Source organism: Nuphar pumila, chromosome 15 (assembly GCF_984573655.1).
Source record: "Nuphar pumila chromosome 15, dmNupPumi1.hap1.1, whole genome shotgun sequence".
NCBI classification, from domain to species: Eukaryota; Viridiplantae; Streptophyta; class Magnoliopsida; order Nymphaeales; family Nymphaeaceae; genus Nuphar; species Nuphar pumila.
The window spans coordinates 17662549-17676925 of NC_143263.1; the positions used below are offsets into that span (position 1 = coordinate 17662549).

At 36.5% G+C, this 14377-nt stretch overlaps 1 protein-coding gene across 1 annotated transcript in view; it reads right to left on the reverse strand.

Moving 5' to 3' along the window:
• Nucleotides 1-14377, reverse strand: part of LOC149814664 (vesicle-fusing ATPase-like) — a 113674-nt gene that overhangs the window by 91853 nt on the left and 7444 nt on the right. The window contains exons 2-4 of the mRNA XM_089989986.1: nt 8447-8541; nt 8242-8323; nt 7832-7882 (exon numbers count right to left, since the gene is read on the reverse strand). Coding sequence (XP_089846112.1) covers nt 7832-7882; nt 8242-8323; nt 8447-8541 — 228 coding nt within the window. The remainder of the gene's footprint in view (nt 1-7831; nt 7883-8241; nt 8324-8446; nt 8542-14377) is intronic.

The window sequence follows — 14377 nt, forward strand, 5'->3', positions numbered from 1 at the left end:
CCTCAAAATTCATTTTGTACTTTGACTTATAGCCATTTTATCATACCGTACTTTTTTGTGACTGTAGGTATTCAATTCTGTCACAGAACAAACCTGTAGTGTATAGCTAATTACACCCACCTAAACCTCACCAAAAATCTCATAACCTAACCAAGACACCTACCATCGAGACCAAACTCAATTTTGGCCTTAACCCTTGTTCAAAATCCTTGAAGCAGCAGAACGCATCTCCTGCTACAGAAAATTCAGGATTCCCTCTTGTCAAACAGAATGGTGAATTGGAAATTCGAGTCATTCAAATATGTAATACATGAGTTGGAGTCGCAATTGTGGAATATGAAATTTGAATTGAGTGTCTGGAAATCTAATGTAGAACCTGAAAAAATCAAGTCCCTTGAAGATAAGATTTTGGTTCTCTATGGCTATGCGAAGGAACAATTCAACACAAGAGTTGAACCATGGGAATCTAAGTCTTTGAAACTTCTTAGTGAAGCCATCGAACATCTCCACGACACTCTCCAGTGCAATAATTTGAGAACGGAGTGCATTAACTTCATTTCTTATAGAGGACCCAGCAAAAATGATGAAGGAATTTTTAGCATATGAGTGTGCATGGTACAATTGGAGATGGGAGGATAGGAAGGCACAAATTAACAGGGATCAAATTCTTCAAGAAGTGAACCTTTCATCCTTATTTGTGAGACTATGCAATATACGCTTAGCTATGGACCGGATATGGATCACGTCAATCTCAGTTCCTTCTTTATGGATCCAACTATGGAAAAGGAAAAAGCACATGAAAATTCTTCTCAAATTGGTGAAATTGAAAATCTTATAGATGTAAATGAAATAGTGAGCATAAAAGGTTTGACCTATGTTTACTTTGTAATAGGCAGTGGCAACATAACCACAATTGTAATCTCATGTAGACTATAGTGAAAGACAAGAAAGAAGAGGAGATGAACGAAGTGATCCATTTGGAGAGACCAAAACGCTCAGTACATGCTTGGAAAAATGATTTTTCAAACATAAATATGGGCAAAGACGGTTAGAAAGTGACTTTGAATATTTTAGGTTCGATAATGAACCCATACACATGCACATTAAATGCGAATATACCCACTTAAGGGAACAACACAAGCACATCAAGTGCTAATACATAAACCCATAAAAGGGATAAATATGACTTAAAGTCATAAGTTGAATATTATTGAAGAAATAGGAAAAAGAGGGTAAAAACCCTATATAATGGAGCATAAGCTCCTCCAAGGAGTGAAGGAATTACAAGGGGGAGACCCCTATTTATAACACAAGAGAGGAGCCACCTAGGGGGCTCCCAAAGGAGTCGTTGGGATCCCCCAACGGTCACATTTGTGACCGTTGGGGGCTCCCCAACGACTCTTTGGGGAGCCTCCCGAGGTGGAGCAAACCACAAAAAAGAGAAAAATAAAAAAATAAAATTAAAAATAAAATTACAAACATATTCCAAATGGAATATGCGTAAAACTGTGAAATGTCTAAACTACCCCTATGCCTATAAATAGAGAAATATATATTTTATATATATAATTAGGATAATACATATGCATATATATCATATATGAATATGTATTATTTTTTATATATATAAAATATATATAATATTACAAATGTTGAATGATACATTTTAACACCCCCCCTCAAGCTTTGCGTGGGGGAATGAAAAGATTGAAGAAAGCAAGAGGAAGAATCTAAAGGCTTCAAGAGCCTTCAGTAGGAGTGTCATTGCAAATGTCTTCCTCCAACATCTTTAAGGATGAGCATCTTCCATGATCTATCCAAGGTACTTCTTTTCCTCTTATCTTCAAGATCCTGAGGAACAACAACAAAGAACAAGTAAAAAATATCTTTGCACTTTACTCAAAAAGGAACATTCCTAACAAGGTGCAAACTTTATGCATAATAGGATAATTACTTTAGCATGAAAAGAAAATTTAGAAAACCAAAGCTTCAAAAATCAAATATCATGTTAAAGAGTGAGCGAAAACGAATTGCAAGAATGCATAATGCATTTATAAGGTTCATCATTGGACAATCACAACCCCATAATGGGAAATAACAAAATGGTCCACTAAGGGACACCACAATAAGTGTACGAAGAGGCATAAGCTACATATGCTTTAATGAAAGAGGGTCTTAAAAGGCCATAATGAGCATATGCATATACTATCATAAAATGAATTAATACTTAAATAAAATCATTAATGAACATGCTTTAAACATGTAATGAAGTGCCAAACAAGAGAAACGAAGTCTCCAAGCATACTTTAGACAAAATAAACACAAGAGTTCACAAGGTTTTAAATCCATTTACGAGGCAAAACGAAGAGTGTTATTTGAGTAGAGAATCTTACCCATTTAGGAAAATCTCACTCAATTGACAAAAAACACATTTTGCATACAAAAGTGGCCAAAAAAACCATAAGCACTTAATATATAGATTAAATGCCAAAAAATAAACTTGATTTTAAAATATGCATATCAAAAATATGATTCACTTGAATATCTTAAAACACAAGTCATGAATGAAATTTTATAAATTTCAACAATAGTTCATCCATTACAAACAACTACCTCATTAGTCCTCCAAAACCCATAAATCAAGTGTATAAGCTACTAGATCAAGAATATAAATATAATGTCATTAAAGGCCAAAGACACACACAAAGGTGTGCAAAAGAACCTCTTGTCTACATATAATAATACTTGAAATGAGTGCATCTACGACAAGAACAAGAGAATACACGCCAACATGGACCAAAAGCATCTCTTGTCTACGTAAAAATACACTCAAAACCAAGTATGTTCAGCTACTAGAACAAGAATAACAAGCCAACCATGGGCTAAAACACAATACATCTCTTGTCTAGATAAGATCGCACTTGAAATGAGTGAAATAAGCCAACCATGGGCATACATCTCAGCGACTGGAACAAGGACACAAACGCCAACATGGACTAAAATCACACATCATGGTGTGAATCAACGTGCCTTGTCTACATAAAATAGCACTCAAGACAAGTGTGTTCAGCTACTAGACCAAGAGAGCAAAAGCCAACAAAGGGCTATCAACACACAAAGGTGTAATAGAATTCTTGTCTACATATGATGCCACTTAGATAAGAGTTATAAAAGGAGAAGACTTTTGAGGTAATCAAACTTGTAATGATAAACATATATATAAATCAAACCTTGAATCAATAGAACAATATTCTTCAAAAAGAATACCCATAAAAATAACATTTTGGAATAAACTATGTAAAAGTATCTTTAACAAGATACACCAACCGATAGAACAATATTCTTGAAAATAAATGTGTGAACATACGCACACCAAGAACATATGGAACACTTGTGCACAAAAGCACGAAATCACAAATGTGCAAATGCACTCATAATTTTCATAAACAATGAAAGGTTGGTCAATAATCCCTAAAACCTTCATTTTAATATACCTTAAAACATTTTAAGGTTTCAAATATCATATATCCATCACATTTATATATAAATAAGAGCATCCATAAGATCAATGGCCAACATCAAACTAGTGACACACTCATATACTAAATCATTCTAGAGTCCCAAGGTGCCCATAACTCACCTCAACCACCATCTATAATATGGTAAGTGGACAATCTAAAATGACATAACAACGAGTGACACACACATAATTAGAGATTGTATACCAAATCATTCTAGAGTCCCAAGGTGCCCATAACTCACCTCAACCACCATCTATAATATGGCAAGTGGACAATCTAGAATGATATAACACGAGGTGCCCATAACTTACCTCAACAAACATCTCTAATATAACAATAATAAGGCCAAAACAATGATGCATTAAAAAAACATGTGATGGACAAATATAAATGCCACAAAAAGACAATAAACACTTTAGGAATCATTTTTCAAAGAAAAGAGGACCGATTAAAAATTGAATCAAAGGTCCAATATAATCAATCACAATAATATGTTTTATAACAACAATTTTGCATAAACACGAATTATGCTTAATCTTCAAAAGAAGTCATTTATACAAAAAAGACTTATTATGCAACTAACACAATTATGAAATATTAAGAAACATCATGTGTAAGAACCGATTTGGAATAATCAAAAAGTCAAAATCAAGCCTCAACTATGATAGATATAAAGTGCAATTAAATGCATACCAAATGATAATAGATGCACTTTTATGCAATGCAAGATTTTTAAATGACAATAATCTTGAATGAGCAAATAACAAACTTAGGCCAATATAGGCATTCATAAAGATGGTGAAGTTTGAAAATCTTATGAAATCTACTATTGTAACTTAAAAAATGATGCTCACAACCAATCTCACAACAACCATGAAATCTTCATAAAAGAGCATATACTCATAAGAAGATTATAAGGACCAAAAGGCTCCTTAAAGAGAGCTCAAAACACACAAAATTCCCAAAGAAGGGGGAAACTCCACTAAAGTGAGAGAAATCCCAACAAAGAAGAATAATAGATTTGTTAAAAAACCTTATGATAAAGTAAGATTGTACTATGGCATAAATCTATAAAATTAAACATTTATTGAGGAAAAATTCAAAAAGCTCTTAAGTTTTATAAAAAAAACATGACTTAATTCAACCGGAATTGTATATATATAAAAAAAAATTTCTTAATTAAATGTTGCTCATATAAAAAGGACACATTAGGTAAGTGAATCAAAACTTATTAAGGAATTTTTCATATATGCCAAGCATTTTTCGAAAATCTACATCTCACAAACATTTTAATCTTAACATACCTTTCTTTAAAGACTTACCATATATAAAAGGTATTCTTATAAACAAAGATAGGTTTAAAATATAAATCTTTACCGACCCATTAAGTTTTGAGCAATCATATATCTAATTTTTCGCCAAACAAGTTATCATTTTAAAAATTTTCAAAGAAAAACATACGAAAAAGTATGTATATGAAAAAGATTCAATAGAGTATCAAGTAACTCAAATTTTTATAAAAAGACATAATGACAAAGAGTATACATAAAAAAAGAACATATTAATTCTTCATACAATACTTAAAGAAATAGAATGCATACCTAATAACTTTTAGAAAAGAGAGAAATGAATACTTCACCATTTTTCTTTAAAACTTTCTTGAATACCACGCTTCCTGATGCACCAAAGAGCAACTCGATCTCAACCTTGCTCTGATACCATGTTAGAAAGTGACTTTGAATATTTTAGGTTTGATAATGAACCCATACACATGCACATTAAGTGCGAATATACCTACTTAAGGGAACAACACAAGCACATCAAGTGCTAATACATAAACTCATAAAAGGGATAAATATGACTTAAAGTCATAAGTTGAATATTATTGAAGAAATAGGAAGAAGAGGGTAAAAACCTTATACAATGGAGCATAAGCTCCTCCAAGGAGTGAAGGAATTACAAGGAGGAGACCCCTATTTATAACACAAGAGAGGAGCCACCTAGGGGGCTCCCAAAGGAGTCGTTGGGGGCTCCCCAACGACTCTTTGGGGAGCCTCCCTAGGTGGAGCAAACCACAAAAAAGAGAAAAAGAAAAAAAGAAAATTAAAAGTAAAATTGCAAACATATTCCAATTGGAATATGCGTAAAACTGTGAAATGTCTAAACTACCCCTATGCCTATAAATAGAGAAATATATATTTTATATATATAATTAGGATAATACATATGCATATATACCATATATGAATATGTATTATCTTTTATATATATAAAATATATATAATATTACAAATGTTGAATGATACATTTTAACAAAGACATGCCAAATAGCATGAGTTCTACAATTGAAAAACTATTTTGCTATGATGAAAGGCCACTAAATAAGGTGGGGTACACGGCTAGAGTCAAGATGAATGTTTTTTCTCACACCTTTTGTGGCTTCTAACCATGGAGATGGGGATTGCTCTAGTAGGGTAAAGTAATAAGAGAATCATAGATATGATTCATAGTTTTGAATAAACTTCTTGTATGTTGGGTGCTTAGGAATAAATTGTAAGGAAAATAGTAGATAATCTCTTGAATGCAATTGAGACTTAAGATGATCTAAACCATGGTTGCCAGTTGAGGAAGCGGGAGCGGGAAGCGATATGGGAAGCGGGAGCGGGAAGCGAGGCACTTTCAAAATTTTAGGAAGCGGGGAAGCGTGGGACCACTTAGGAGCGATTCGGGAAGCGTCTCGGAAGCGACCTAGGAAACGTCTCGGAAGCGACCTAGGAAGCGTCTCGGAAGCGAGGGGGAAGCGAAAAAATAAAAATAAAAAATAAAAAATACAAAAAAATTGAAAAAAACAGGGGAAGTGTGGGGGAAGCGTGATGGGAAGCGCGCTTCCCATTAAAGGGAAGCGCGCTTCCCATTAAAGGGAAGCGCGTCCCCCATTAAAGGGGGACGCGTCCCCCATTAAAGGGAAGCGCGCTTCCCAAAAAAGGGGGACGCTTCCCCCCACGCTTCGGAAGCGCGACGTTTCGCGCTTCCCCTTTTAGCTAGGCGCTTCCGGTAACCCTGATCTAAACCATCGTGCGAAGAGATGAAAGAAGACCTACAAAGACAAAAAAGTGGGCTAAGAAGAAGAGTATTGACCACACCCACAAGCATTGCCTTGGGGACAAGGCAAATTTGAAGAGGGTGGATTGATAGCATACCATTTTTCTTGGGTGTTTGTTTTTGGGTCTCTTGTATGGGGTGGATCTTGTATAGCCTCTCACTACTTGTATTTGGATCCAAGGATCCAAGAAGGGTGTATGGGGTATCTTGGGACATTGAGAGAGCTATTTTAATCTTTTGGGCTGCATGGGTTCTATAAATACTCATGCATTTGCACGTTATGTTTTTTCCCATCATTAATGAGAGTTATCTCTTTGGCTTCTCTAATTGTAGAGTGGATGTGGCTCTTGCCTCTTGGGCTTGAGATTGGCTCATTAGGATTCTTCCTTAGTGAGAATTCCCCTTCATCTCCTCCATCACTCTCAATTCCACCATAGTTGTCCCCCTTATCTCCCCAATTCTCCACCATTCAAACCATCTCCTCCATGATCCGCTACCACTAGGATAAACCATGTTCCAAGCAATTCTACAAATATCAGCAACACATTCAAGATGTGATAATATTTACAGCAATATATCAGAAACAAGTGATTACATAGGAACGAACTATATAAAATATAACGAGTTTCCACTTTGCAGAAAAAAGAATCTTATATGATGTTAAAGACGCAATGTGTGTGTGTGTGTCCTACCCTAGATTTCCCAAGATCTAAGTCAACCATAAAGAAGGGAATGGAATGAAAGAAAAAATTGTGATACCCACATCTTAGTTTAGTGGGTCATGTTTTTTAGACCAAAATCGCATCTCAAATTTCAAAGTTGCTGTTTCAATGTTTGACAGGGTTCCTGAATATGAGTTTTTGGGCATTTAAAAGAACAATGACAAGGAATTGACAAGAAAAGGACAGTGGAAATTATTTATTTTGTGAAAAAATCAGTTGTTTTCAGCTCACAAAGAAAGTCATAAGAATCAGAATGACCAAACAAAATGTAAGCAGTGAAACTAGAAGATATTACAATTAGATTATAGAAAAAGTGACAAAGGTAAGCACTAAAACCACTTGAGTTTGGGAAACATTTAAGAAACATAATGAAAAATGTCAAGTGCAATCTCAAGTACAGGTAGCTATGCATTTAAAACACAAAGAACAAGTCTTCAATGTACTGTTACATTACAAAAGCAACAATGAAAGAGAGGAGGGATTCACCTGATCCAGAAATCTTTTTCGTAGCTGTTGAGACAATAGGACAGCATCAATCTGAAAAATATATGTGATTGTTAAATGGATTTATACAAATCAAAAATACTAAAAAAAAAAGTAAGGAAGCATAAAAGGGTGTCTTTTGGGGCAAGAGGTAAGCCCACGGAGCCTTATGCTGCTAGGACAGTGACCATAATTAGGGCAGGCAGAGCCAGTGCGACAAAGTCTCTGATCTTGGGGGCGATTTCTCCATGTAAATATCAAAAACATAAAAAATAAAAGCGTGCCTTTCTAGAGGAACAAAGTGCATAAGCAAGGAAAAAGGGGGGAAATGAACAATAAATGGAAGCACATATATTCCCTGTGTTACATTGCTATAGCTAACAAAATGAAGAACCAACCATGAAACATAGTACCTGTTCATTTTTACCCTTGGCCTTGACAAATTCCAAATCAAGGGTAAGCAATGCTAGCTTGAAATTATCAGAAGGCACAAACCTAAATATAATACCAATTGAAAAGTTTAATACACATTGACATAAAAATTTATGGGTATAATACATATAAAGTACAGCTTAGCAATGAATATTTTCTAAATAAATGTCAGGGATGTTATCAAACCTACAAACTGATACAGTGTCTCCAGTGGAAACTTTTGTATGCCTTCGCTGAATGGCATTTAGAGCGATATGACCTTCATGTATGCTATCATGAGCTGTACAGCTTCATTAAAGAAAAGTGAACATAGATGCTAAAGCATCAAGGACACTGAATATTTAATCCTAATATTTAAAAAATCAAAAGCAATAGATTGCTACTGTATTTGTGCAAGGCTATCAGAATAACTTAAGGAGCTCAAGAGTAGAGGCAAAACAGGTTTTGACGGTTAACAAGCAAGAAATGCACCATCACTCCATCAGGCAACTGCTTGAAGAGAAAATTGATAATTTGTAACTATAATAAATAATAATGACCCAAATAGATGCAGCCATTATGTATATGCACAAACAGCTATGTCCTTTTCTGATACAAACTGGGCCCAGAGTCTCCAGACCGCCCAGAGTCTCCAGACCTTCCAATTGGAGACCCAGTGGCACGCCACCTAGGAGAAGGATGACATCATGCTGACATCATTCCCAGCTCACTCTCTCTTCCTTGAGTCGTCCAATGTGAAGGAGCTGGAGGAGTCTAGAAGTCCTAAAAGTAGAAAATGCTAAGATAAGCCTAGTCTAATTTGGGGAGGGTTATTCAAGGATTTGGGAAAGTGAAGTCATTAGGGGCCTTGTGGGTGTCTTTTGGCTTCCCTTCCCCCTTCTAGTTCTATATAAAGGAATGTAATCCCCCTTTTTGGGGGAAGTTATTGAATTGAATTAAGTCTCTCTCTCTCTCTCTCTCTCTCTCTCTCTCTCTCTCTCTCTCTCCAATCTCTCTCTCTTCTCTACAATCTCCATACTCTAGAGCACCTTCACATACTTTGCAAGCCCAACAAGTTATCTGCATTCTGGCAAGTCTGCACACCTCCAACATGGGTCGACTTCACCAACTGGACCTGAGTCGTCTAGAGATCCATACGTACTTGTCCCAAGCCTAGGAAGCACCCCTGCACCAAGTCTAACCCGAAATTGCATTGACCAAACCTGACAAAATTTTGTTTGTTGTTACAGCAGAATTTTGTCAGAGTTACGCAAGCCATACCTCCCAAACCGTGTAGAACCTGGGGTTGAAATGTAAACCCTAGACTCTTCCACGTGTCTTCTGTCTACCCCTTAAAATTTCACAGTTTTTTGATAACCTAGTAAGAGGAATTAATTTTCTATTCAACCCTATCAGAGCTAAAACACATACCAAAACCAGAAATCCCTAAAAAACGAACATCACTTCCAGAGTCTATTTCTCCCCAACCCCGCAGAGTATAGTCCTGAATTTTTGTTAGGATCTAGTTCCACGTGTCTAGAACATACCTTTAAATTTTCATATTTTTCTGTGGAGCCATTTGAAAGAACCAAATTTTCTTCTCGGGTCTATCAGAACCAAACAAAATCTAACTTTACCTGACCTACCGTAAGTCCATTGAGCCTAAGCCACTTAACATGGGCCAGATCGTATCATTTTCCATCATAAATTGATCAGCAAATGTTGAATATCCAAGAGGAAGCATAACCAAAAAACCGAGAAACTATCAGTTGAGCAATAAGAGAAATGAAAACAAGATCAGTAGCACAGCACCACATAATGAAAACAAATCTCAATATCAAAAAAAGATAAGTCCATTCATCTATCATAAATTTTCCAAGTTCTCCCATTATGTGACGAATATTTCAGTATATTAAAATAAGCATCATAGCAGCTAAAAAGAACACTCATCTATCCCAAGATTGTAAGTATCATAAACGTAACCCATATCGGTTGGGCCCAAAATAAGATATGTATCGTATCATATCGTAAAAAATCATAAATTTTGAAAAAAAAATCTAAAAAAACAGAAAAAATAGCAAAAATTCTAAAAAATCATCACTCGAAACAATGATAAAACGCACAAAATGCAACTAAAAAATCACATATGAAGCATTTACATCAAGAATCAACTATCTCACAAGAACAATGAAAAATATTAAATATCTTGCAATTAAGTGTTAAAACTGCCCTTGATTGGCAGACTTTGTCAAGAAAACCGAGAAGGAATGGAGGGGAAGAGGAGAGAGAGGAGAACTCGTTCTTTTCTGGGAATCGGCAGCCACACTCTTACTTGATTGTTACACTAATCCTTCATTAAGATTAATAGGGTTTACAATTATTTTACATGGACAAAACTGCCCTGTGTGAGTAATATATATTACATTAGAATATAAACAAACATGTGAACCATATGGATCCTCTACTGGATCCATATCTGATCCATATTCTAATACCCTCCCTCAAGTTGTGCATGGGAGTGAACCATGTGCAACTTGTTCTTTAGATACCAGAAACGATTACTGGTGAGACCATTTGTGAACATATCAGCGACTTGGTCTTCTGAAGATACATAAACTTGTTCAATCTCTTTGTCCGCTATCTTTTGTCAGATGAAATGTTGGTCAATTTCAATATGCTTAGTCCGACTGTGATGAACAAGATTGAACGCAATTTGTATAGCACTTTTATTATCACACATGAGTCGAACTTGAGATATTCTCTCCCATCTCAGTAAGTACATGCCTAATCCAGGTCACTTCTGTTGTGGTAGCTGCCATAGATCTATACTCTGCCTTTGTGCTAGATCTCACCACGGCTTTCTGTTTTTTGTTACTCCATGAGATAAGATTTCCACCAATAAAAACACAGTATCCTGAAACAGACCTCCTCTCATCTGGGTCCCCTGCCCAGTCTGCATCTGTATAGGCCAATATGTCATGTTTTGATGTTTCTCATGAAGATTGTACATATGTGAGTTCATCACCCACCGTGCCTGTTAAGTAACGAAGAATGCGTTTGACGGCATCCATATGACCAGTTTTCGGTTCATACATGAACTGAGATACTTGATTTACAAAATATACAATGTCTGGTCTAGTAAAAGTGAGGTATTGTAACATGCCCACTAAACTGTGATACTTGTCTGCATCAGGGTATAATTCACCATCACAAAGACTGAGTTTTTGATTGACAACACTGGGTGTTGGCAGGGGTTTGCAATCTATCATTCCTGCTTTGGCTAGAAGGTCAAGAGTATACTTGTATTGAGTTAATAACATTTTTCCATCATGTCTGTCCACCTCTACACCAAGAAAATATATCAGTTCCCCAAGATCTTTTATCTTGAAACGCATACTTAGTAAAGCTTTAATTCGTTGAATATGATCTGGAGCATTACCAATGATCACGATATCATCAACATCTATGTCACAGGGATTCGGCTAGCAGGGTGCCGCACCCGCGTCGACGCGACTCGACGCGGGTGCGGGTGCGGGTGCGGTACCGGGTGCGGTCAAATGATCCTGGGTGCGTTGACCGCACCCAGGATCATTTAAGTCCATTTTTTTTTTGGATTTTTTTTTTAAAAAAAATTTGCCCTATCACCTATGCTGCGAATTTTTTTAAAAAAAAAAACTGTTGACAGCAGCTGACAGCAGCTGTCTGTCAGCTGGCTGACAGCAGCTGTGACAGCAGCTGTCAGCTGCTATTCTTTTTTTAAAAAAGCAGCTCTGTCAGCTGGCTGACAGCAGCTGGATTCTTTTTTTAAAAAAGCAGCTCTGTCAGCTGGCTGACAGACAGCTGCTTTATTTTTTTTTTTAAAAAGCAGCAGACAGCTGCTTTTAAAAAAAAAATAGATTCGTAAGGGAGGGGAATCCCGATCCCATATATATATATATTGACATTTTTGCCCCTGCCGCACCCCCGCACCCGAGTTTTTTGGAAGTGCCGAATCCCCGCACCCGCACCCGCACCCGCACCCGCACCCGCACCCGCGCCCGCACCCGCACCCATGTGACATAGATCAACATATATAAGTGAGAAAACCATAGCGGTTCAATCCCTGTATATGAATAGAGAATGATCTAGTTGAGATCGAAAGAAACCGTGGTTCTGAATCTCTAAGGAGAAGCTTTCAAACCATGACCTGGAGGCTTGTTTTAGACCATACAATGCTCTGGTTAATTTGCATACATATTCCTTTGGGTCTTCCTCTGCATAACCTTGAGGTTGCTCCATGTAGACCTCTTCTTTTAGATCTCCATGAAGGAATGCATTTTTAACATCAAGTTGACTAAGGGTCCACCCATGTTCAATAGCGAGGCCAAGAATAATACGAATAGTTCTCATTTTCACTACTGGGTTGAATGTCTCATCATAATCTTGACCATATTCTTGAGTAAAACCTTTGGCAACAAGACGTGCCTTGTATCGTTCGATGCTACCATCCGGTTTATATTTAATTTTATATACCCATTTCGAGCCAACAACATTTTTATCTGGGGGCGACCAACTATCTCCCATGTTTGACACTCATGAAATGCCTCGATCTCCTCATTCATCACTTCAATCCATTTGTTGGATTGAATAGCTTGACAAAACCCAAGTGGTTCTTCGAGTTTTTCAATCTTGGATAGAAAGATCTGAAAATCCATAGAAAAGTTATCATAACTCACACATTTTTCAATAGGATGCCTTATCCTGATTGATCTTATTGGTGCTTCTCTGTCGTTGGGCAATGTCACGTGTTCTCCAGCAGGTACATATGTTTGCTCTCTGGATCTCCTAGTATAGACATTTCCTTTGTATCTCAGACAATCTGTTTTCGATACCTTATCTGATGTCATCTCATCATGTATGCTTTCAGGAGCAAAAGTAGTATGTTCTGCAGCGTGTGAAATAAGCTCTGCACTGAGCCATGGATCATACCAATTAGCAATTGTGTCAATATGTTCGCGATTGTTTGCTTTATTCCCCAGAAAACTATTTTCATCAAAAACAACATTTCCGGAGACTCTGATCTTCTTACTAGCAGGATCATAGCACCTGTAACCCTTGTGTTCATCTGCATAACCTACAAATTGGCATATAGAGGCTTTGTCCTGAAATTTAGTTCTCATGGATTTATCGATATGTACATAACATGTGCATCCAAAAACTCGTAACTCATCATAATCGGGATGTACACAAAAGATAACATAATAGAGAGACTGATTTTCAATAATATGCATAGGGAGACGATTTATCACATGAGTGGCAGTATGAAAAGCTTATGTCCAAAGACTAATAGACAAGTTACAACCATGCATTATACTCATTGCACTTTCCACAATATGTCTGTGTTTGCGTTCAGCAATTCCATTTTGATGTGGAGTATACGGGCAAGAAACTCTACGATGTATCCCATTATCTTAGAGAAAATCTAAAAATTCTTTTGAGGAATACTCACCACCTTCATCACATTGGAGAGTTTGAATATTTTGGGAGAATTGAGTTTTAACGTAAGCATGAAAGCGACGAAAAAGAAGAAAAACCTCTGATTTGTGCTTCATAAAGAATATCCAGGTAAAACGAGAGAAATTGTCAATAAATGATACATAATATTTACTTACAGAAGAGGAAGGATTGGGGGTTGGACCCCAAACATCGGAACATACTATCTCAAAAGGCATGAAAGCTCTTTTATTTATTTGATGAAAAGGAAGTACATAATTTTTGCAGACCTGACAACTGGGACACTGTGTCTTTCAACAAAGGTGAAACAGACTCTGAAAGGAAACCATTGGACACTAATTTTTCAATAAAGACTTGACTACAATGACCAAGACGGGAATGCCAAAGATCTGGCTTATTACATTTGGATATACTTAGAATGCTTTTAGAGACATGATTGGACTTAGGCTTCAACACACTGGAGGTTGAATCTTCATTGAAGATATACATGTTTTCACGTCACCCTCCTTTAGCGAACATCTCCTTTGTTTGAAGATCCTTGACAAAGACGGAAGTAAAAGTAAATTCCACAGATGAATTGGTAGAGTCAACAAGCTTAGAAACAGAGACAATATTTTTCTTTATATTTGGTGCATGAACAACATC